We start from the raw sequence: 21,771 nt of genomic DNA, 5'->3' as shown, positions 1-21,771 counted from the left end.
ATTTTGTAGAACGTAAGAGTAACAAATCCAAAGCTTTCCTAAGTTACCTGGGTGGTCTTCAAGCTGTGACTATTGTCAGTTGAACTCAGATGTAGTATCCATTGGACCTCATGGGAGAACCAAGCTGTGCAAATTAGTTTTATTTATGTTTTGGATTAAAAATTGGTTGTAAAAAGGAGAATGAACGAGATCTTGTTTTCGTTGGCTTTGGGTCTGATTTTATGCACTTCAAAATATTTTTGTCTCGATAAATCAAGCAAAATACGGACTTTAAAATATAATAGGAACACTTCTTTAAACGGAAATATAAATTTCTTTAAGTAGACTATATGTTCCCAGAAATATTCAAGTTGAGAGAAGAGAGAATGCATAAAGATAAAGTATTTGTTAAACTTTCCTTTTCATGGTCTCCAGGTACATATGGCTTTTAATACAGATGCTTAGCAGATTCAGCCAAAGCCCCACTTCACAACAGACACCTTTAGACCTCATTGGATGCTTTCCCAATTGAAGCAGAGACCCCTCTTGAAAGCTACGTGTGCTGATCCTCAACTTTGTTGTAGCCTGGTGGGACCTGTGGTTTTCCGATGACAGAAATCTAGTGCCACCATTAAAAAAATGTTTGTTTGTTTGTTTGTTTGTTTGTTTGTTTGTTTGTTTGTTTGTTTGTTTGTTTGTTTGTTTGTTTGTTTGGTGGCATTCATCTATAGCAAGGGAGAGTGGGGATGAAGGAGTAAGGCTGAATGATCAATAAGTTCACTTCTAAATCATTGCTCATGTTTTACACAAGACTTGCCGTTTCTTTACTGGCCAAACAGCTGCATCCAAGTGGGCGCCTGCTGGAGCGGGCAGGGTTCAGCACCCTGCCCACTCCAGTAGGTGCCCACTTGGGTGCAGCGCCTTGCCCCACCTTCTCTGGATGCTGTGTCTGAGTGGGTGCTTGCTGGAGGGTGTGAGGCTTGGAACTGCAGATCACCCATTTGGCTGGTAAACAAACCACACCAAACCCCCAGTTCATGCCTATCTCTAATTACGAATCATTTTGCTTGGGGGGAAGAATGCAAATCAGTTAAGATATCCAGGAGCTTCCACATTCTTTGACAGCAACAACACATGTCTACATTTAATGTTTGGTAGGATGGTGCATGGTGTTTTTAAGTTCTGCCCTTCTTTGTTATTTTTCCCCTCTTGTCATTCAGTCATTTTTGCATTTTTTTAAAAAAAATATTCATCAGAGCTTTCGCTTTGCTGGTGTTTCACTGGAACGCCTGATCCAAACTTCACTGTAAATGGGACTTTCCTTAAATAAGATTTCAAGCATTATAATTCCCTCATCCATGAACCAACCAATCATTCTGAAACTTTGCATCTTTTTGACTATGACACCTCTCCAATGTGTGCCATCTTCACAGAAGTGATCGAAAAAAACATCAATAATGATAACAACCAACTAATGTACAAAGAAAGAGAAAAGAAATCAAAGCCACTCACATTCCAAGATTTTTGGATTCTGTGGACATCTCTAGCTTTCAGTAATAGACAGCATGGCAGGCTGAGGCATCAGTAAACAGATAACACAGGAGAAATAGATTTACGTAGGGGCTCATTTATTTAAACAAAACTATGACATGGGAATGTGTAGGAATATAAAATCTAAACCAAGCTATCAGCCTTGCATAAAACCTCATAGGCAAGAAGGCAAGAATTCTTCAGACAGCCTGAGAGACTACTTTAAATCCTAGTACACCTGGCTGTAGCTGTTATCAGCTACCCTCACCTTGGTCCTTACAACTATAAGGTTAAAAGAAAAAGGTGATCCTTTTCCTGCTCCCGGTTTGAGAGTCCAGAGCTACAAGCCTCAGAAATCATCAGTCACCATAAAGGGTGATTCCCTACCTTATCTCTTGGAAGAATTCTTATACAAACTGGTCTATGGAGACCAAATATGACAAATGAACTTTGAAGTCACAGTAAAAACACGTCAAATGAATAACCCAAATAACCAAATTAGCTTATGAAGTAAAACTCATCCCAATGTAACAAATATGGCTAAACTGACCAAAACCACAACCTGTTTCTCTTGGATTAGGCAAAAACAGCCACAACATAAAGCAAAAATGAACACAATGCTAGGGGCCCCTGATTTAGCACCTTGACCTTGTGCTAAATGGGGGGGGGGCAGAATTTCAGAAGAGAATAAAGGAATGATAGGAAGACCTGTAACTTCATAATCCCTGCCTCCATCTAATATGTAAATCATGGATGGGTGACAACTCCCCTCCCCATCAGCAATCTTGGCTGCAATCTTTAGGAGCTCACCTGTCTTTCCTCCGGAAACATCAATTTGGCCCACCAGGTTTGTTTCTCCCATGATGAGGTTCATATGGAACTTGATTTTGAGAAAACCCAAGTCTTGAATTTACAGTTTCATTGGAGTTTAGAGTGTGTAGGCCTCCTTCAGTCTCGAGAGACTATGATAATGTGCTCTGTATGGAGGTCTTGGAATAGTGTTTAGTGTGGCTGAGAAGGCCGATTTGAGAGTGACAATCTCTTCCACACTGAAGACAAATACAAGCTGTCCCCTGACCAGCTCCTTGGTTTTGCTGGTTTCGGGACTGCCTCTTTGCCTTGGCCTTCCGGACAAGTGCCTCTTCAAATTGGGAGAAGCCATGATGCACTGCCTGCCTCCAGGCTGAACGCTCAGACGTCAAGGTTTCCCATCTGTTGAGGTCCATTCCTAAGGCCTTCAGATGCCGCTTGCAGATATCCTTGTATCCCAGCTGTGGTCTCCCTCTGGGGCGATTTCCCTGCACTAATTCTCCATACAGGAGATCTTTTGGAATCCAACCATCTGTCATTCTCACGACATGCCCAAGCCAATGTAGACATCACTGTTTCAGTAATGTGTACATGCTAAAAAATTCCAGCTCATTCTAGGACTACTCTACTGTATTTGGAACTTTGTCCTGCCAGGTGATACCAAAAATGCATCAGAGACAATGCATATGGAAGGTGTTCAGCTTCCTCTCCTGCCGCGCACAAAGGGTCCAGGACTCACTGCGGTACAGAAGTGTGTTCAGGACACAGGCTCTATAGACCTGGATTTTGGTGTATGCTGTCAGCTTCTTATTAAGCCATATTCTCTTTGTGAGTCTAGAGAACATGGTAGCTGCTTTCCCAATGTGTTTATCCAGCTCAGCATCTAGGAAGACAGTGTCAGAGATAGTTGAGCCAAGGTACACAAAGTCATGAACAACCTCCAATTGTTGCGTGGAGATAGTAATAGAGGGAGATGAGTCCACACCCTGGCCCATGACTTGTGTTTTCTTCAGGCTGATTGTTAGTCCAAAGTCTTGACAGGCCTTGCTAAAATGATTCATGTGTTGTTGGAGGTCTTGAGCAGGGTGGGCAACAATGGCTGCATCATCGGTGAAGAGGAAGTCCTGTATACATTTCAGTTGGACTTTGGTCTTTGCTTTCAATCTAGAGAGATCGAAGAGCTTTCCATCTGATCTAGTCCGGAGATAGACACCTTCTGTTGCAGTTCCAAAGGCATACTTCAGCATGACAGCAAAAAAGATCCCAAACAGGGTCGGCGTGAGGACACAGCCTTGTTTTACTCCACTTTGGAATGTCAAAGGGATCTGATGTTGAGTTTAGAGTGATGGTTTATGATTGACCACAGAATGCTGATATAAGTAACAACACTGCATTAAAGAGATGGTTCAATTGGGATCTTGCTGCACAGAGACTGTGGGGGGTGGGGAGGGAGATCACATTCCAGTGAATTAAGGAGAAAAACAGGTCACTTGTGTGAAATGATCTTCATTCTCCCTAATTTATTGTTTCCTATAAGTTTGTTGCAAGAAAAAAAAAGGTAATTTAACTTTAATTACACAGGGTAAGCTCTTAGTGAGGCTAGTCTTAGGATATGGTGAAATAAATGAGACAGTTTGCACTGAATAAAATAATGAGTTATTAATGGTCCTGCCAGTTGGAGGTTTATTTGGTTAAAATGTTTATAAATTTCAATATCCTTTTCTGCTTTAGGTGTAGAAACAAATGAATTATCCTGGGACATGAATGTTGACTCTTTGTGCAACATAATGGAAGAAAAGCAACTCCACAGGAACCAGCCAAAGGAACCTAATGAAACAGAAGTAAGAGACTGTGCAACAATATGTAGTACCTGCAGCTCAAATGTAATAGTGCCTGTAGTTCTTCCAACTATTTCCTACCAGCCTCCTATATACAATTATAAGAGCAGTGACTGGGAAATTTATGACGAAATAAGATTTCGAGAACTTGAAGAAGCCAAGGCCAGGGCAGCTCAGATGGAGAAGACCATGCGCTGGTGGTCAGACTGCACTGCCAACTGGAGGGAGAAGTGGAGCAAAGTTCGAGCAGAAAAAAATAAAGCTCGTGAGGAGAGCAGGCAGCTAAAGCTCAAGCTAGAAGAATCTGTGAAAGAGCTGAGTGCTCTGAAAAAAATTAACCAAGGTTTGCTCAGAGAAAATGAAGAAATGAGAGCTCAACACTCTTGGAAAAACAAATTTGATCCTTCTGAAATGTCCTGGATAAAAGAAGAGTGTCTAGGACCTCTGGAGAAAGATCCAGTTCAATATATGCAGAATATGTTTGAGTTAGAAAGTGCCTGCCAGGTAAATACATATCTGCATTTCTATAATTAAAGGGATGAACAATTTTCTCCATAGCTTTATATTTATTGAGACTGCAATCTTTTGGGGATAAGTCACATTGAAATAAAATGTGGCTGTCTTCCAAATAGACACTTATAGATATACAGTATGTCTATTTAGAAGACAGTCACATTTTATTTCAATGGAAGACTGCCACATTATATATATCTGCCTTCCATTAAAGTACTGAATGGTACAATACTGTCCATTTGATGAACTGCCACCAAACACAGGATGTAGTTTCAAGAAAGTCATTCAGGTTTTAGTACAAGTGTACTACTGATTATGTATACTGTAAGTAAAGCTGGGATCCAGCTTCCACTCACATATGTTTTGCATAACTTGCTGCAGCTAACTGAAGTTGATTGATGAGGTGCCAGAATGGATTTGGGTTGCACAATCATAAGTGTGAATAAGCAAATGACCAAAATGCACTCCATTCATTAGCCATGGCACATTATGTGACTCTTATGCAAATACCAGTAGGATTCTAGCCCACCTAAGAAGGACATTTTTCATTTCAGAATGGTTATCCAACTGAAAATCTGGAAATTCTTGACTCTGGAGGAAAATATACTCCAGTCTTTCTAGAAAATCTTAACCCAAGCAAAGGCAACCCAAACCATTCTCAGAATGATGAACCAATACATATATCAGTGTTGCATCTGTATGAATCAAAGAAGATCTTGCAGAAGGAGCAAAAGTAAGTTGAAAACTTTCCCCCCCTTTTGTTCAAACATTATTTTGAAGGAATTAATTTTAAATAGAACTCATTGTTTTTTGTAATTAAATTAAAAGGTAGATTGTAATGATGGAAAAACTAACCCCACTGACAAAACTTCCTAGTATTTTCCTCTTAAATGTATCTGTGTTTTAATCCTGTAAGTGGGTGCTAAATAACCACCTGGAAAACCCTTGGCACATCTTTCTGAAATATCTCTACATATTCTCTGTCTACTTACCATGCTTACAGGTGTTTAAGTAGACTATCGTTGGTAGAAGACAATAATAATGAATACAATTTGCTCACTGCTCTTACTAGCAATCCTAAATATTGATTAAGTGCAAAACACTCTTAAGTAGTTATATATCTGTGAAGATTCTCAGTCATCCAGGTGAAGTTATCTGGAAGTTGAGTCAGGGCAACTGGACTTTTTTCTTGTTAGGTTGAAACATTTCACAACTCATCCAAGTAGCTTATTCAGAGTGAGTCCAGTTGCCATGACTCAATACTCAACACTAGGGATGGGGACGATTCACTATTTTGGCGAGTCATCCCACTTCATAAGTCATCAAAAGTTGACGACTCACAAAGCACCAAGTTGCCCCATGAAGCAATGAATAACTGTTATTCGTCAATTTGTGGGGGGTTATTAAAAAAAAACACTCGCCATCACCACCACCCATGCCGACACCCCCTTCCTAATTTTTTAAAAAATATTCTGCCTACCTCAATTGATTGGCTGCTGATAGGCAGCCACCCCTCCACAGCTACCCACCTCTACAGCCTACCCCACCCCTTCCTCCCCCTACCTTAGCCCCCAACACCCCCTTCCTATTTAAAAAAAAACCTTTCTGCCTACCGGCCACCGATGAACTGATTGGTGGCCAATAGGCAGCCACCCACCCCCACTAACACCCCCTTACCTGAATTGCTGCTGCCAAGGTCTCCATCTGGCCTCCCAGCCACAGCATGTAAAAAGGGAGAGTGGCTGCCCTTTGCAAAGATGGTGGCTTCATTTAGGTTAGGGAAGCTGCAGCTGCCATCTTTGCAAAGGGCAACCTGGATTCCCTTAATGTAAGCTACTCAAAACAGGTATTCCCCAGTTGCACAATGGTAAACAGAAAGAACTTCATTAGCACACCAATGGAGCTTTCCACTCTGCCAATGGGGAACAGGATCTTGATCTATATGGGAAAGAAATAGCACTATGCTCATTTGGTTAGGAATATCAGGATCATTTTGTCTTGAAGAAAAATGAATAGTTAACATTGTATAAGTGTAGATTTCTTTCATTAAGGTTGGAGTGTATCTTTTTTAAAATAATGGCCAGAAAGGGGAGGCTAAGATATTACAAGAACTGCTATTTCTTATATGGAATAAAGAAAAGATATGATCAGTACTATTTGGAATTATTCATTATTTAATTTTATGAGATTAGGATCTTGAAATTGTATGTTGCCATGGATACTGTATTCCATCCCAGTTTAACATGGAAAGAAGATATTAAATACTAATATTATCTAAAGCAATGATCCAAACCATTCTTCAGAAATGCATGTTCACAAGGTCTTCCACTGAAATTGGTGGAATTTAAAAGTACATTACTCTTCATGTCTATTTTCTGCTATTATCTAGTCAAAAAAAAAAAAAAGAAGAAGAAAGAAAGAAAGAAAAAACTTTTACCAAATGCCAGGTACATAAATATTTCAAGGCACTGATTTGAATTGGGTGAAAGTATTGCATTTTTCAGATTTGTTGTGAGACCAAATTCTATTATTCTGTACTTTGAATTACTTACATTCTAGTTCACAAACCACCAGGAGCCATTTTCAGATTTATGTGCCATGGCATCAGAGTTGCTTTCTAGATTTTCTTTCCACACTATTCTAGAAGCCTGTACAGAATGGCCTCAGAAGAACAGTCCCACTGACATGGGTCAAAAGGATCCTATTGTAGCACACCATTCACTCAAGCCTCCACAGTTCTACATTCTTCTCTCTTGTGAAGAGTCATCCATCCTAGACATCTGTAGTTGGCTGGATATCTGAGGGGTTTAGGTATCTATCTGTAGAGAGTTGAGAGTTCAATTCCCCATTGTGTCTCCTAAGAGAAGAGCCAGCATGTATGGCCTTGGGCAAGCTGCATAGTTGCAGGTTGCCTCCAGAAGAAGGGAATGATAAGGAACTTCTTTGTATTCTCTACCTAGAAAACCCTGGAAAGGGTCACCGTAAGTCAGAATTGACCTGACAGCACACAATTATTAATATTATTTGACATCTATGTGCATGCATCTCCTGGACATGATGAAATTGCCTAGTGACATAATGGGGCTGATTCATATGCCAGTTGAGCACCCAGCTGCAATTCTGACATCCTACAAGCAGCCATCAGATGGCAGTGCTACACTTCCAGTTGGCTGGACAACCAAGTTCCCCCTCATCCTGCATAGCTATGTCACTAAGGACTTTTGCTTTGAAGCACTTCAAACTCTCCTGAATTGGATCTCGGCTATGTTTTTTTTTCCTAAATGAATATGATTTGGCAAAAATTGTGGGAAGGAACAGTGGCACTAGCCTTGGCTACCTACTTCTTTAAGTATCAGTTACCAGAGATGATGGGATTATACCACAGAAGTACAGCTGTGTATGATTTTATTCTAATGTGCTTCGACTTTTGATACAGCCCACCAGAAGCTGATATGATTATATCAGCGAAATTGCCCATATTCTGGCTCACCTAGATTCAGGAATGAGCTGCTCATTGCCTCTGAAAATGTTGTTCCCTCCGTGCTAATAGAACAGCAACAGCAGCACAAGTTAAACAATATAGACGTTGGGTACTGTAATTTTTTTAAAATACCAGTCTTTGACTATTCTTGTTACACTGCAGGATCCGTTCATCCCTGGAAAAAGAGATAGAGAAGGTGAAGTCAGAAAAATCTCTGTGCAAAAGGAAATCTGAGGAGTTGCAGAAGTACAAGCATGGGAATTTAAAACAGGTATGTTGCAATAGGGGGTTGCCATGGGAAACGGAAAAAATATATGGAAGCATTATTTTTTTGCATACCACAAAACTCCAAGAAATTGTGGGTTATATTAAATAGAAATGATTGGGTTTCTCTCCCAGTTTCATTGCTTTTCTATGACTTACTTCTATTTTGCACCAGTTTCCTGATTTAAAACGGGCAAACTCTAAAACTTATTCTGGAATTAGTTGTGCAAGGCATTGCACTGTTGTCAGCTTCTTCATGTCAGGGTATTTGTGTGCACTGGAAAAAAGGGGGGTATGGTTGGTATGAAGCTGAAGCTCTAGAAAAGGAGAATAGCAAATGGGTAACATCTTGATCCCTTGCTCCAAACAGTGCATTTGGAACCAACCGGGGGGGGGGGGGGGAGAACATTTTGTACAGGGAAAGTTTCATAAGCAATCCTAGTTAAAAGGCGTATGAAATCATAACATGGGAAGAGCTGCATGAATTATTTTCTCCATTGCTATCTATCAGTCACAGAACATGTAATTAATTTTATGATTAATCACCTGTGCTACTATAATACAAAACTGGAAGTCAATCTATTCATTCAGCATTTATTAAAATATTGAGTTGACTCTTAATAATACATGTAATCTAAAAGAGGTATATAATATACGGGATAGTAACATTCAGAGTTATCCAAGCCCAAGGAATTATGTTAAATGTCTACATGTCATAAAAGTAAAACTAGATCATATGTGGCTGGTTTTAGAGAAGTGTGAGTGCAATTCTGATTATTCTATACGATCTTCTGAAAACTGCTGCCTTCTGAAACCCTGACCCCCATCATGGTACTCTTGTCAATTGAGGGACCTTAAGAAATGGAGTGGGGTGAATACTGGTGACTACAGTAGAATAGATTTGACTGGGGTTGCTGAATTGCCTCCCCAAAAGTATATTCCCATGTTCTGAAGACACTTTTGGATCCAGGTCATATGTATGTTAAAACAATAACAACAACACATAGTCCTAGACATTTGAGAAGGGAAGCAAAATTCGCACAAAATCTAAAAAATATTTATATTTCATATATGTTCGTATTTTGAGTAATATTTATATAGTAGTCATGCAAATAGTCATAAGAACTTAATATTCAGAGCCAGGTTTCTTTATCTCTCACAGTTGCAATCCTGTGCATGTCCCATTAAGATTTCTGAGTCTTGTTTTTAAGCAGGCATACACTAGGTTGTGCTATTAAACATGGATATATCTTACCTTCTGCTGATCCAGTAAAAGGAGTAGTTGAGAACTATTTCATCACAGTGAAGTAACAAAAAAGAATACAAAAATAGAAATATGTTCATTCCCTGATTCGCCACTGGTGTGCAGTATAGCCTTGCAAATGCTTTTGCCAAATAACAGAGGGAGTAAACTTGCTCATTATGAGGTAACTTAATTTTAAAAATAAGCTGCCTTTGACATTTGGAGATTCAGTTAATTGTAATAACAATTATACAGTCCTGTTTTGGTAGATGAAATAATGTGTTTGCCTCCAGAAAATCTTGTAGAAGGTGTAACTAGATTCCATTGACAAATCAGACTGAAAAGAAGCAGATAGCAGTGCTTCTAGACAAAAGGCTTTATAGGGAGATCAAACTGCCAAGCTCCTGGATTCATCTGATTTATATTCTGCCCTCCTTTGGGACTGAAGGTGGCTCACAGCAAGAATTTCTTAAAGGTGCCCCAAGTTATAAACTCAGATCACAATTAAATTGCAAGAGCCTCGTGGCGCAGTGGTTAAAACGCTGTACTGCAGCTAAAACTGTGTTCACGACCTGGGGTTCAAATCCCAGGTAGCCGGCTCAAGGTTGACTCAGCCTTCTATCCTTCCGAGGTCGGTAAAATGAGTACCCAGCTTGCTGGGGGGGCAATGTGTAGCCTGTATAATTAAATTGTAAACCGCCCGGAGAGTGCTTGTAGCGCTATGGGGCGGTATATAAGTCCAACAAATAAATAAATAAATAAATAAATAAATATGAAAACCCAATGGAACTAAAAGCAATTTTAAACATTAAAAGCGGTGGGGGGGGGGGACTTCCACAGAAGGCTGTAAGTTGCTTAATAAGGACTTTTGACTTCAATAACAGAACTGCAGGGAGAAGGGCCAACATCCTTGGAAAGGTGTTCCACCAGCCTGAGAGGCCCAGTTTACAGGAGGTCCAGACAATTGTTTTCTTCAATTTGTTGTTCTCTGTGATTTCCTATGGCTCCTTCCACTTTTCATCTCACCAGGAAAAAAAAAATCCGTTAAGGAAAAGGAACAAAATAGTTGCCTTTTCAGTTGTGAGAGTTTGGAGCCATTCCCCATCCATCTGGAAGTTCCCAGTGTCTGAATTTTGTTTAACTAGTGCCACAGAGTTTCTAAATAATCGCAAGTGTGTGTAGTAGTTCACAAGATAGATGTACAATGCATGTACCATTGTAACTCAACTAATGATTCCTTGGTCTGATCCAGCTGATTTGTACATGTGAGTATTTAGAAAAATATAATTTTAATTTGAGTTTGAAGTAATAACAAATGACAAGGAAACCAATCAAATTTGGGGGTATTTCTGCTGTATATATTAGATGTTTGAATGTTGCGATGCAATTGTAAAACCTAAACCATTCTATATATGCTGCACCAGATTTTATTTGAGCATGAGTATGCTGTAAGTGGCTTCTCCAAAATAGGTAGCTATTTGCATATTTTATTCTGTTTTTTCACAACTCTTTGTTAATTTATTTTGAATTTTTATATCAAGTTCACATTCCACTATACAGATTAGGAATCTTATTGATCATCATAGGCCACTTTGGGAGGCTTTTCCAATGATAGTAAAGTGTGAGAGCTAAGGTTGGAGAGGAGAAGATCTTTTGTATCAGACAGAATTTCCTTTTCAATCTACTGGAGATAAGAAAACATTAAATGAATTCTGTACTATTTAGCAAAGTACAGAAACCTTATTCTGACTTTGGGTGGGATCTAGACACTTGCAGGTAGAAGGTCTGAACATGTTTTCAAACCACTAAGATTCTGCCTGCCTATCAAAGTCCACTGTGCTTTCTTCTTGCCAAAATCTGCCCAGGAAATTGTGTGTCCATCTGCTGTGACGAGTCTCAGAAAGAGCTGCTGTAATAAGAGAAGTCTGCAATACACACATGGAACTACCTGGGCATGCATTTAATGTTTATTGCATCCTGACTCCTGGCACTGTAGTTATGTATGTTTTACCCCATTCCACTACTGCCATGGTCAACAGGCTCACTTACCTTCTCAGGTAAGATCAGGCTAGGCTAGGTCTTTGGCTTTGCTAAATTCTACTGAGGGCCTGTCCAGATGGACAAATTTGGAGTAGTCTAGTTGATATTGAAAAAAAGGTTTATATCGTCAGTGTGATTTTAATCTTGCTCTTGAGTGATCTTTCTGTTCACACAGCAGAAATTCTCACATAAGAAGGGTCCAGATAAATGTTTAGATTGCTGGCTAACTTGTGAGTAAGGAAGCAGCAGCAACAGCCAAGGACAGCAGCAGAGTGAGGGGAAAACATTGGGGTGAAAGTTAAGGAGACAGAAGGGAGATAGCCCCACTTTTCGCCACCTTTCTCCTCAGACAGGTCCCTGTGGGGGTGCACTGCCTTGTGAGGGTTGAGCCTAAGCAAGGGATGCCAGGATAGGCACTTTGGTCTTCAAGAATGTGTGTGTTCATGTGGTCAAGGAAAGCCAGTCTCAAATGCAGCTGGTTTTCTTAGCAGTTGTTTTTATTTAATTTTCACACATCTCCTCCCTCTCAACCAGCCACTAAGCCAAAAATAAGGGGGTGGGGGAGATATACTATCAGTTGTTGATGAATTTAGAGGGGGTGTTGACATAGCCTCTTCCCTGCCTTTTTCCATGGCCATCATTCAATGGGTCATGGTGATTTAAGAAGTAATAAAGTAAGTGACATGACGAAACAGCAATGCATTTACCTAGCATGGTACACATAGTACCACCAATGTATCTCATTTATCTAGAACAGAGCATCATCAATAGAGAAATATTTTTTAAAAAAAAACTAATGTGGTAGCAAAAAATGAAAATAAAAGAGGGTGTTTCCCTCTTCCCTTTCAATGCCACAACCCACCAAACACATCACAGGGTTGCCACTTCAGATAACACCACCCACAGCTCCATTTGGATGTGAACTAACCATCTGCACAGGCTACAAACCAGGATAATAAGGAGTGTGCCCAAACAAACAAACAAACAAACAAAAAAACAGAAGCCCTGGCACTGTGCCAACTCCATAAAAAAAATGAGGCAAATTATAGTGCAATTGCACCCTAAAGGAGAGGAGAACTTCAGTAGTTGTAAACAAGAGAGATTTTACATAGGTGAGAGTGTTCCTGCTTCAGCATAATATACTGCATCTATTCTACTTACTTTTTCAAGGTAGCATTTAAAGGCACAGGTTTCTTCCCCCAGCCTACCCACCCCAGTTAATGCAGGGCCTAGAATCAACATCTGGAGTTGTTCTTACTGTCACCAGCAGCTGATTATGTAACAGGTTTGCTCTTCTCAGAGTCTGTCCCTGGTAATTTTGCTTTCCTTCTATGGAGTTATATTTCAGAGGATCTTCTCTGAGGAGCTGATTGTGAGAGGACCACACTCAAAGTGACTGTGATCGTTTTTATTGCCTCCACCCCTTCTTTTGAAGGATATTTTTTTCCAAACCCTTCTCCATGGGGCTGTGTCTGTGTCCAGAGCTTTGCTGTGTCATAAAAATTACTGACATGATTTGAAAACCATTTCCCTAGGCTGGTGTCACAGAGCAATTTTTATTAGCACCCCTTTTTGTCTCTTTAAGCCAAAACTAGGGGACTTAAGCCTGCTGTAGCCTGATGGGTCAAAAGCTAGCATCCATTTGTAATTTTTTTGTGGTCTAATAAAGATATCTCCCTCCCCTGTCTGTGGATTATCTCAGCTGAGCTACCACAGTTTTTTCGGAAATGAACATATTGAGATACTTTTCCTCAATTTTGAGCCATCTGAAGATGTTAAGAGAAGATACAAAGTTTGCAATAATATCAAGGATTTTAGTGGGTATTTTTTTTTAATTGAATGGTCTGCTTAGATGATGCACATTGCTCACTTGTCACTGGTTTTCACCTACAGCGAGGTGTGATAGTTCCTTCTCTGTTTAAGGACTTCAAATATATACCAGGCAGGCTTCAATAGAGGAATGTCTGTACATAATCAGTGGACGATGGGGGAGGGGGGGGCGGGAGAGAGAAAAAAACAAAAAGATGGGTCAAGCCTCATGGCATCGTAGTTAAACTGCTGTAGTGCACCCAAACCTCTGCTCATGATCCGGGTTCGATCCCAGGCAGCTGGCTCAAGGTTCATTCATCCTTCCATCATTCCGAGTACCCAGCTTGACGGAGAAGAGGCAATATGTATAATTAACTTGTAAAATGCCCAGAGAGTGCTTTAAGTGCTATGGGGTGGTATGTAAGCAGCATTCTTCATTCTTTTTTTAAAAAAATCAAAGTACCCTTAATCACTGATCATCAATTGAAGTGCCTTCCCTTTATGCTGGTTTTATGTCATAATAGAGACTTTGGAAGCTTTTACTGTCTCCCCCTCCCCTGCTGTTTCCTCCCTAATTTTATCTGTCTACCTATTTCTTTGAATTCCTACTTTGTTGTAAATAGGCTTTTTGCTAACTTCAAGATTTTTGTCCTATATGTTACATGTGAAAGTAAGAAGTGGGATATTTTCATCAGGAATGATTTCTGTAAATGCTATCAAAGCTCCCTGTGCAAGGGAGAAGATGATAATTAATTGTTGCTTTCTTTAAATATGAAACAAGTACGCATAACTTGAAATAACAAAGACCAAGCCTTTATCTCTGTCAATTTTGCCTTATGTGTTAAGAAAGGATAATGAGCACCAGTAATACTGTGTTGTTTCAAGTCTTGTGTTAGACAGAGGCACAGCACTGCCTTTTGAAATGTAAACCAAATTTTTGTTTTTGAAACCTTGAAGCACGTGTGGGAATTGGTGAGCACACTTTTGCTTCCAACAGAGTTAGGATGTCATTGAGACAAATTAAGAGATGAAAAGCTCCTGTTTTACTTCAGATATTTTGGTTCAGAACACTCCACAGCAGCTGCCCTTTAGAGATTTAAAATTAAATTAGAAGAAATAATTGCTATAATCCCTTTGCCTAAAACAATTTTTTCCATTTACATAGGGTTTTGAACACAGTTTGTGTAATCTATTACTCTTGCCACCCCTGCCAGTTTCTTCTGTCATAATCCAATCAACTACCAGAAAAGCATGCTAATGATTTTAGAAATCCCATTTGGAATGAACGCCAGGGGTTCCAGCTTTCCCCTGCCTAGTTGCAGAATATCAATTTGAGATGCTCCCAAAAGCACGGGAAATGAATCAGGTTAATACTTAGGTTTGTGGTTTTACCTGCTCTCAAATAAAGTTCTCCTTTTCAGTGTTTTGCAAGAAGAAAAATATTTTAAATCAGAGTGGAAATGCAGTAAAATCCTGGTTTTGTATGAGCTACAGTAGATTTTTTTCAACGGTAAATTATAATCCAGTAAGTCTCAATCAAATTCAGTTCTAATGTATGTGAAATTAAATAATAAGGAAGATAACAGCTGTATGTGACTATATTCAAGGTTTATTTCTTTCACTTATTTCTATAAATTCAAGTTCACCAAGTTCAGTGGGACAACTTTTCACCTAACTGCACATAGGATTGAATCTATACAGTAGGTACTGAGCTTCAAGGAGTAACATGTGCAATTCAACCGGCATTATTTGCTAGAATGCCCCAGGTCACAATTTGTTTAGCACTTTATAAGCCACTCTCAACAACTTTAACTCAGACTGAAAGTGTATTGGCATCTAGTGCAGATCCTTCAGAATTAGTGTCAAGTGGGTTCTGAAGGATGTACTTTCAAAACAGAAAGCACCATCCCCTGCCATAACAAGGCATTTCTATAGCTTTATTTACTTACATTGCTTCTATTTCCATATGTTCAAAAATTACTTTAAAATGTTGCAAGTCAACATGTATTGAAAACATTCTTACAGCTATGAGAAAAACGGTAAGCACAAATGCTTAAACAGAAATGTATCCTTGCAACTTGTGAAAAGCTACTGACGTGGTTGCCATCCAAAATTCTTACAACTATGAGAATTTGCAAACAAAACCTAAGTTGTAATCAGAACTTAAATTATGTTATAACTATGTTACAAAATTGCAGGAGCTTTTAAAAACACAGAAGCTTATAGCCTGAAAAAGCACATTGAAAAATTATAGAATGCATCTCTAAAAATATCAAAGTTGTTAAAATTTAAAATTTATGAAAGTAAAATATATTAATCTTTTAGCATATCTAGACATGCATGAAAAATATTCTCAATGCTCAACCAGCCGGGTCGATTTGAATTTATGGAGGGAAATCCATGTTGTCCTCATCAATTGCCAGTGTTGCTGCTACTGACACATAATTGTTGTTGACATCTGGTGCATGTGGCATGACATATTGCTGGCTTGTGTTGATGAGCTGAATGTTGTCGTATGTGTACCTCCCTATATTTATAGTTCTCTCAGAGGTGCATACTTCCTCCCAATCTGTCAACAATCATTTCTGTAGGGCATGTAAGTCCAAGGGCCTGGTGCACCAAGATAAATTTTATAATAGGAATTTCTATAATTCCTGCACCCTCTGTATCCACAAGAGCTTGTAACTCAGAATCTGGATGGTTGCCATAATGATGATAAACATTAGTTTGGAAACTAAATTTTACAAAACCTGAAGGAATAAAGGCCTGTAACATAAAAGATCTAGTACATGAACCTCCTGTAAAACCAGAATACTGTAACTACAGGCAGTGCAAGTTATGGAACTTGCAAATACTTTCTCTGGTCATATAAACATACTGCAACATAAATAGGTTCTACTTATTTCAAGATGCTTTCAATTTTCTCTTTTGTTTACACTTTTTTATCATTTGTAAAACATGTTCAGTTGTCAGGAATGCCATGGTATAGTGACCTTGCTTGGCTGGAGAGTTGGTTAATTGCCTCACAATTACTTCAGTTAACTGCTATTCAAGCTTCATTCCCAAAAGCATTCTTTCCATACTTTCAATTACTTTAACACTGTGTACATATAAAATTTCACTTCTTGACAAAGTCATCTAGCAAATACAGTGGAATTTTACAGTATTTGCAAACAACAATAATATTTTCATTTATGAAGTTGACCTCTGTCTTTTAGCTTGGTGTGCATAATGATTTATGTCAGACTGAGGTGGAAAGATCTGTGGAGTATTTAGAGGAAGACACTGAAGCCAGGTCCCCAAAAGATATGAAGATATTCCAGTTACAAGCAGAGGTATGTTTCCATATTCTAGATTCTGAAATTGCATTATGAAAGTTGAAAAATTCTTTAGTACCATCTTTATCTGTTTTTCTAAATATAAGCAGAACATACAGTACCCTGGTATTTTTACTGCAAGTGGATCTTATTTAAGTCTACAAAACAGTCTTCCAAAAATTATTCTTCCATATGTTCTTAGCTGATGTATCTTTAATAGTACCAATGTTATTCATGCCGTTGAGTATCCTTACAAAATGATATAGCTTGTAGAAGTGTTCACTAGCTTTAAAAATGTTCAAGTGAGGAGAGAAGGGGCATTTGTGCATTTCCAAGTCAGCTACAGGATTCAAGAAGGCCCCCAGTTGGGTCAGTTTGCACAAATTAATAAAATTTAAGTTAGCATTTTTAGGTTAGAAATGCTTAAAATTGGAAACAAAAATTGGCATTAGCTGCTTTACCAAAAGAAAGTAGCACCAAAATAAGAGGAAACTGATAGATGAAGCCAGTATGGAAGGAAACATTTCACCTAGAAGCTGTTAACCTACTTTCACATAAAAATAGCTGAGTCCTGGGGTGGGGCTCAGACTGACATCAATTGTCTCTGTTTATTCCCCATCTACTTGCTGAAACAGGCAATTTGCTTCCAAGCATGGCAAGGGGATCATGGTACATCACTCATTAGACCAGCCACAGATGTCCAGAGTCGTCATTCCAGTTAGAATTAGGTGGCTGAAATCTTGTTATTTAACACAGTAAGTCACAATAGAGTAAGCCCATTGAATCAGTGGGGACTAAGTGAGCCAACTCCTTCGTAAGTTCCATTGATTCAAATGACTCTAGTTAAAATTTCCTATGTTAAAGTGAGTCACAACAGGAGTAGGCCCATTTGAATCAACAGTATTGAAGCGTTTACTTACCAAACCTCCAGTGTTTCCATGGCCCTGCTCTCTTGCATGGATAATTCACTGCTGTGAAGATTTGTTTAAACACACACACCCACAGAGAGAGAGAGAGAGAGAGAGAGAGAGAGTTTCCACTTTCTTTTATCTTTTAATTCTTGCTATTGGTTGATCAGGGATTCTGGCAAGTTGTTGGGTCTGAATCCCAAGCCTGAACCTGAGTGTTTGGTGCCAAGTCCCAAACCTCAAGTTCGGGTCCCTATTAAAACCAAGTTCTATTCCAAAGAAAAAATGGAGGGGTGCGTAGGTTCTGAGGCAAGAGCTGAATCTGAATCATTGAAACAAAAATCCAAATCAAGTCTAAGTTGAGTCACTGGTGCGACTTAAGTCCAACTTAAGTCCCGCAACAGCATTGCAATTGGGTTGAGATCTGGACTTTGGGCCAACTTGACAGCAAGTGCCCCAACTTGAGTCCACATTCCTGTGGCTGATACAGGTTGGATTCATGGAAGGGCCAAAGTTGGTCAAGAACTATAGTGCACAATTCCTGAGGTGAGGTTGGAGGGACAGATGCAAGCAAGCAACCTAATAGGATCCTTGCACCCAAAGTAGTTGGTGTAGCACCCTCATCCCATGTCATAACCCTTCCACTAGAGTCTTAAAATGTATTCACAACAAGGCTGGGAAATGCTCAGAGACCATTGATAATGACACGGCTAAACAAACAAACAAACAAACAAACAAACAAACAAACAAACAAACAAACAAACAAACAAACAAATAATTTCCAAAACACAATCATAAGTTCACTGATTTCTCCTTCTTTGGATAGGGAGAAGTTAGATAGCCAGAATATACCTTTCAGTTAGGAAAAAATGGATGGAGAATTCAGTAACTGAATAGCTGATCACTAAAGGTGCGAGCCATTAATTCAAGGAAGTACTTGACACTGGCTGGGTGGCTTTTTTTTCTTTAAATTCTCTGTAAAATTCTGTTTTTTTCCATTTTAAGTGACATATTTATCAGAGCTAGCAGGTTACACACAATTATTTGAGTTACCCTTTGTTTCCTTCCTAGGGCTTATCTAGGTAAGACAAAATTCTGCCCCAATTGGTCATAGTTGGTTGGAGAGAAAAGTGGACCTTACCAGTTATCATATCCAAAGAGCACTGCTTTAGCCCCATCTCTAAAATTTGCTTCTCCTCATATTCTTTGAGGGGGAAAATCTTAAAATTCTATTTCACTGCTCAAGCTTTACTGGTACTTTTGGGAGGAAAAAAGGGGAAAGAATAAGAATAATACTGTGCTAATTAAAAGCTGCATACCAGGAACCTCTCAGATGGAAAGCTCTTTAATCTCTCTGGAATGAGACTGAGAACCACAATCCAACAGAAATGCATATGGGACTTCCTCTTCACTGATGATGCAGCCATTGTTGCCCACTCTGTTGAAGACCTCCAACAACTCATGAATCGTTTTAGCAAGGCCTGCCAAGACTTTGGACTAACAATCAGCCTGAAGAAAACACAAGTCATGGGCCAGGGCATGGACTCACCTCCCTCTATTACCATCTCCACACAAGAATTGGAAGTTGTTCATGATTTCGTGTACATTGGCTCAACGATCTCTGACACATTCTCTCTAGATGTCAAGCTGGATAAACACATTGGCAAAGCAGCTACCATGTTCTCTAGACTCACAAAGAGAGTATGGCTCAATAAGAAACTGACGACATATACTAAGATCCAGGTCTATAGAGCCTGTGTCCTGGGCACACTCCTGTACTGCAGTGAGTCCTGGACCCTTTGTGCATAGCAGGAGAGGAAGTTGAACACGTTCCATATGTGTTGCCTCTGACGGATTTTTTTGGTATCACCTCACAGGACAAAGTTCCAAACAGATTAGTCTTAGAATGAGCTGGAATTTTTAGCATATATACATTACTGAAACAGTGACGTCTACGTTGGCTCAGGCACATCGTGAGAATGGCTAATGGTGGAATTTCAAAGGATCTCCTGTATGGAGAATTAGTGCAGGAAAGCGCCCCAGAGGGAAACCACAGCTGCAATACAAGGACATCTGCAAGCAGGATCTGAAGGCCTTAGGAATGGATCTCAACAGATGGGAAACCCTGACATCTGAGCATTCAGCCTGGAGGCAGGCATTGTATCACGGCCTCTCCCATTTTGAAGAGACCCTTGTCCAGCAGGCCGAGGCAAAGAGGAAGTCACAAAAGCAGCAAAATCAGGGAACTGGACAGGGGACAGATTGGATTTGTCTTCAATGTTGAAGGAATTGTCACTCTCGAATTGGGCTCCTCAACCATACCAGATGCTGTTCCAAGTCCTCCATACAGAACACGTTACCATAGTCTTTTGAGACTGAAGGATGCCTAACTAACCAGGGACCTCTGTGAGAGAGATGAACTGAACCAGAAAGTTCCATAGCACTGATCGCCATCCTTTGCAATAAAATAGATCTCTTCAAGGAACAACAACAAAAACCCTTAGAAAGTCACACAAAAGCACTATCATATCAGAACTTTAGAACTGTTGGAAAAACTAACTACTGTTTCTGGAACAAGTGTTTCATCTTAATCCCTTAGCGTCTTTGTATCAGGCTTTACCATTATACATTATAATGTACTATTATATGAGAATGCATACACAGACTTATGCCTACTTTTAGATACCACAGTTTCATTAAACTGTACATGTACAATAATGCAAAAAACAAAGTACACCCTCTTTGAATTCTGTGGTTTTATTTACAGGAGACAGGACATAATAGAAATCATCTGGTCCTTAGCAGGTCTGAAAATTAAATAAATACAACTTCAGATCAACAAAACATAACAAATGACACTGTGTCATTTATTTTATTTATAGAAATAAAGCCAAAATGGAGAAGTGAAGTCTGGCAAATTGAGTACACCTTATGATTCAATAACTTGTAGGAACCACCTTTAGGAAGAATAACTTGAGTAATCATTTTCTGTATGACTTTATTAGTCTCTCACATCATTGTGGAGGAATTTTGGCCCACTCTTCTTTACAAAGTCCCTTCAGTTCACTGAGGTTTGTGGATGTTTTGTTTATGCACAGCTCTCCTAAGGTCCCACAAGAGCATTGCAATTGGGTTGAGGTCTGGACTTTGGGCCATTGCAATGCCTTGATTCTTTCCTTCTTCAGCCATTCTGTTGTAGATTTGCTGGTGTGCTTAGGATCATTGTCCTGTTGCATGTTCCAATTTTGGCCAGACTTTAGTTGTCAGACAGATGGCCTCACATCTGACTCTAGAATACTTCGATATACAGAGGAGTTCATGGTTGATTCAATGACTGCAAGGTGCCCAGGTCCTGTTGCTGCAAAGCAAACCTAAATAATCACCCTTCCACCACCATGCTCGACAGTTGATATGAAGCATTTGTGCAGCTAAGGTAGGGAGAGGAAGGGGGCAGGGGATAGGCTGTGGAGGTGGGTGGCTGCCTATCGGCCCGCTGATTAGCTGATTGGTGGGAGGGTAGGCAGAATGGGAAAGCCATAGGAAGAGAGGGAAGGCTAGCCTTCCCTCTCTTCCTGTGGGGGACAAATAAAATGGAGAAATATTCATCCCTTTGTATTTTAATTGTATTTTAATCATTTTATCTTTTGTTGTATTGAATTTTAATTGTTGTAAGTCGCCCAGAGACCTCTGGGTAGAGTGGGCGGCATATTAAATAAATAAATAAATAAATAAATAAATAAATAAATAAATAAATAAATAAATAAATAAATATTTGTCGGGTTCTCTGGAAGGGACAAATATTTAATGAATCAGTAATTTCTGATGAATATTGTGATCCATTTTTTAATTTCTCCACATGTCTAGTAGTAACAGGTTGGTGAAAAAATCGTAATGGAGAAATACACAGAATTTAAAACCACACATGATTTATCGGATGTGCTTATCAGGTGGACAGGACTGATTAGTATGCAACTTACTCTATCACTGTATACTTAAATTGGAGCAAGGATTAAGGGAAGTGCTTGTTTCTTCCATTTTC

At 39.4% G+C, this 21,771-nt stretch overlaps 1 protein-coding gene across 3 annotated transcripts in view; it reads left to right on the top strand.

The window, feature by feature from the left end:
* Positions 1-1,165: 1,165 nt before the first annotated feature.
* CCDC102B (coiled-coil domain containing 102B) overlaps positions 1,166-21,771 on the top strand; it is a 30,542-nt gene continuing 9,936 nt past the window's right edge. For all 3 annotated transcript variants that reach the window (XM_078391495.1, XM_072998759.2, XM_078391494.1), the window contains exons 1-4: positions 1,166-4,661; positions 5,225-5,403; positions 8,314-8,422; positions 16,726-16,842. In XM_078391495.1, the coding sequence (XP_078247621.1) occupies positions 4,080-4,661; positions 5,225-5,403; positions 8,314-8,422; positions 16,726-16,842 (987 nt within the window). In that variant the 5' untranslated portion in view covers positions 1,166-4,079. The remainder of the gene's footprint in view (positions 4,662-5,224; positions 5,404-8,313; positions 8,423-16,725; positions 16,843-21,771) is intronic.

This window comes from Pogona vitticeps, chromosome 4 (genome assembly GCF_051106095.1).
Source record: "Pogona vitticeps strain Pit_001003342236 chromosome 4, PviZW2.1, whole genome shotgun sequence".
Lineage (NCBI taxonomy): Eukaryota > Metazoa > Chordata > Lepidosauria > Squamata > Agamidae > Pogona > Pogona vitticeps.
Note: the sequence above shows the minus strand (reverse complement) of the source record. Positions and strands in the feature narration are given on the sequence as shown.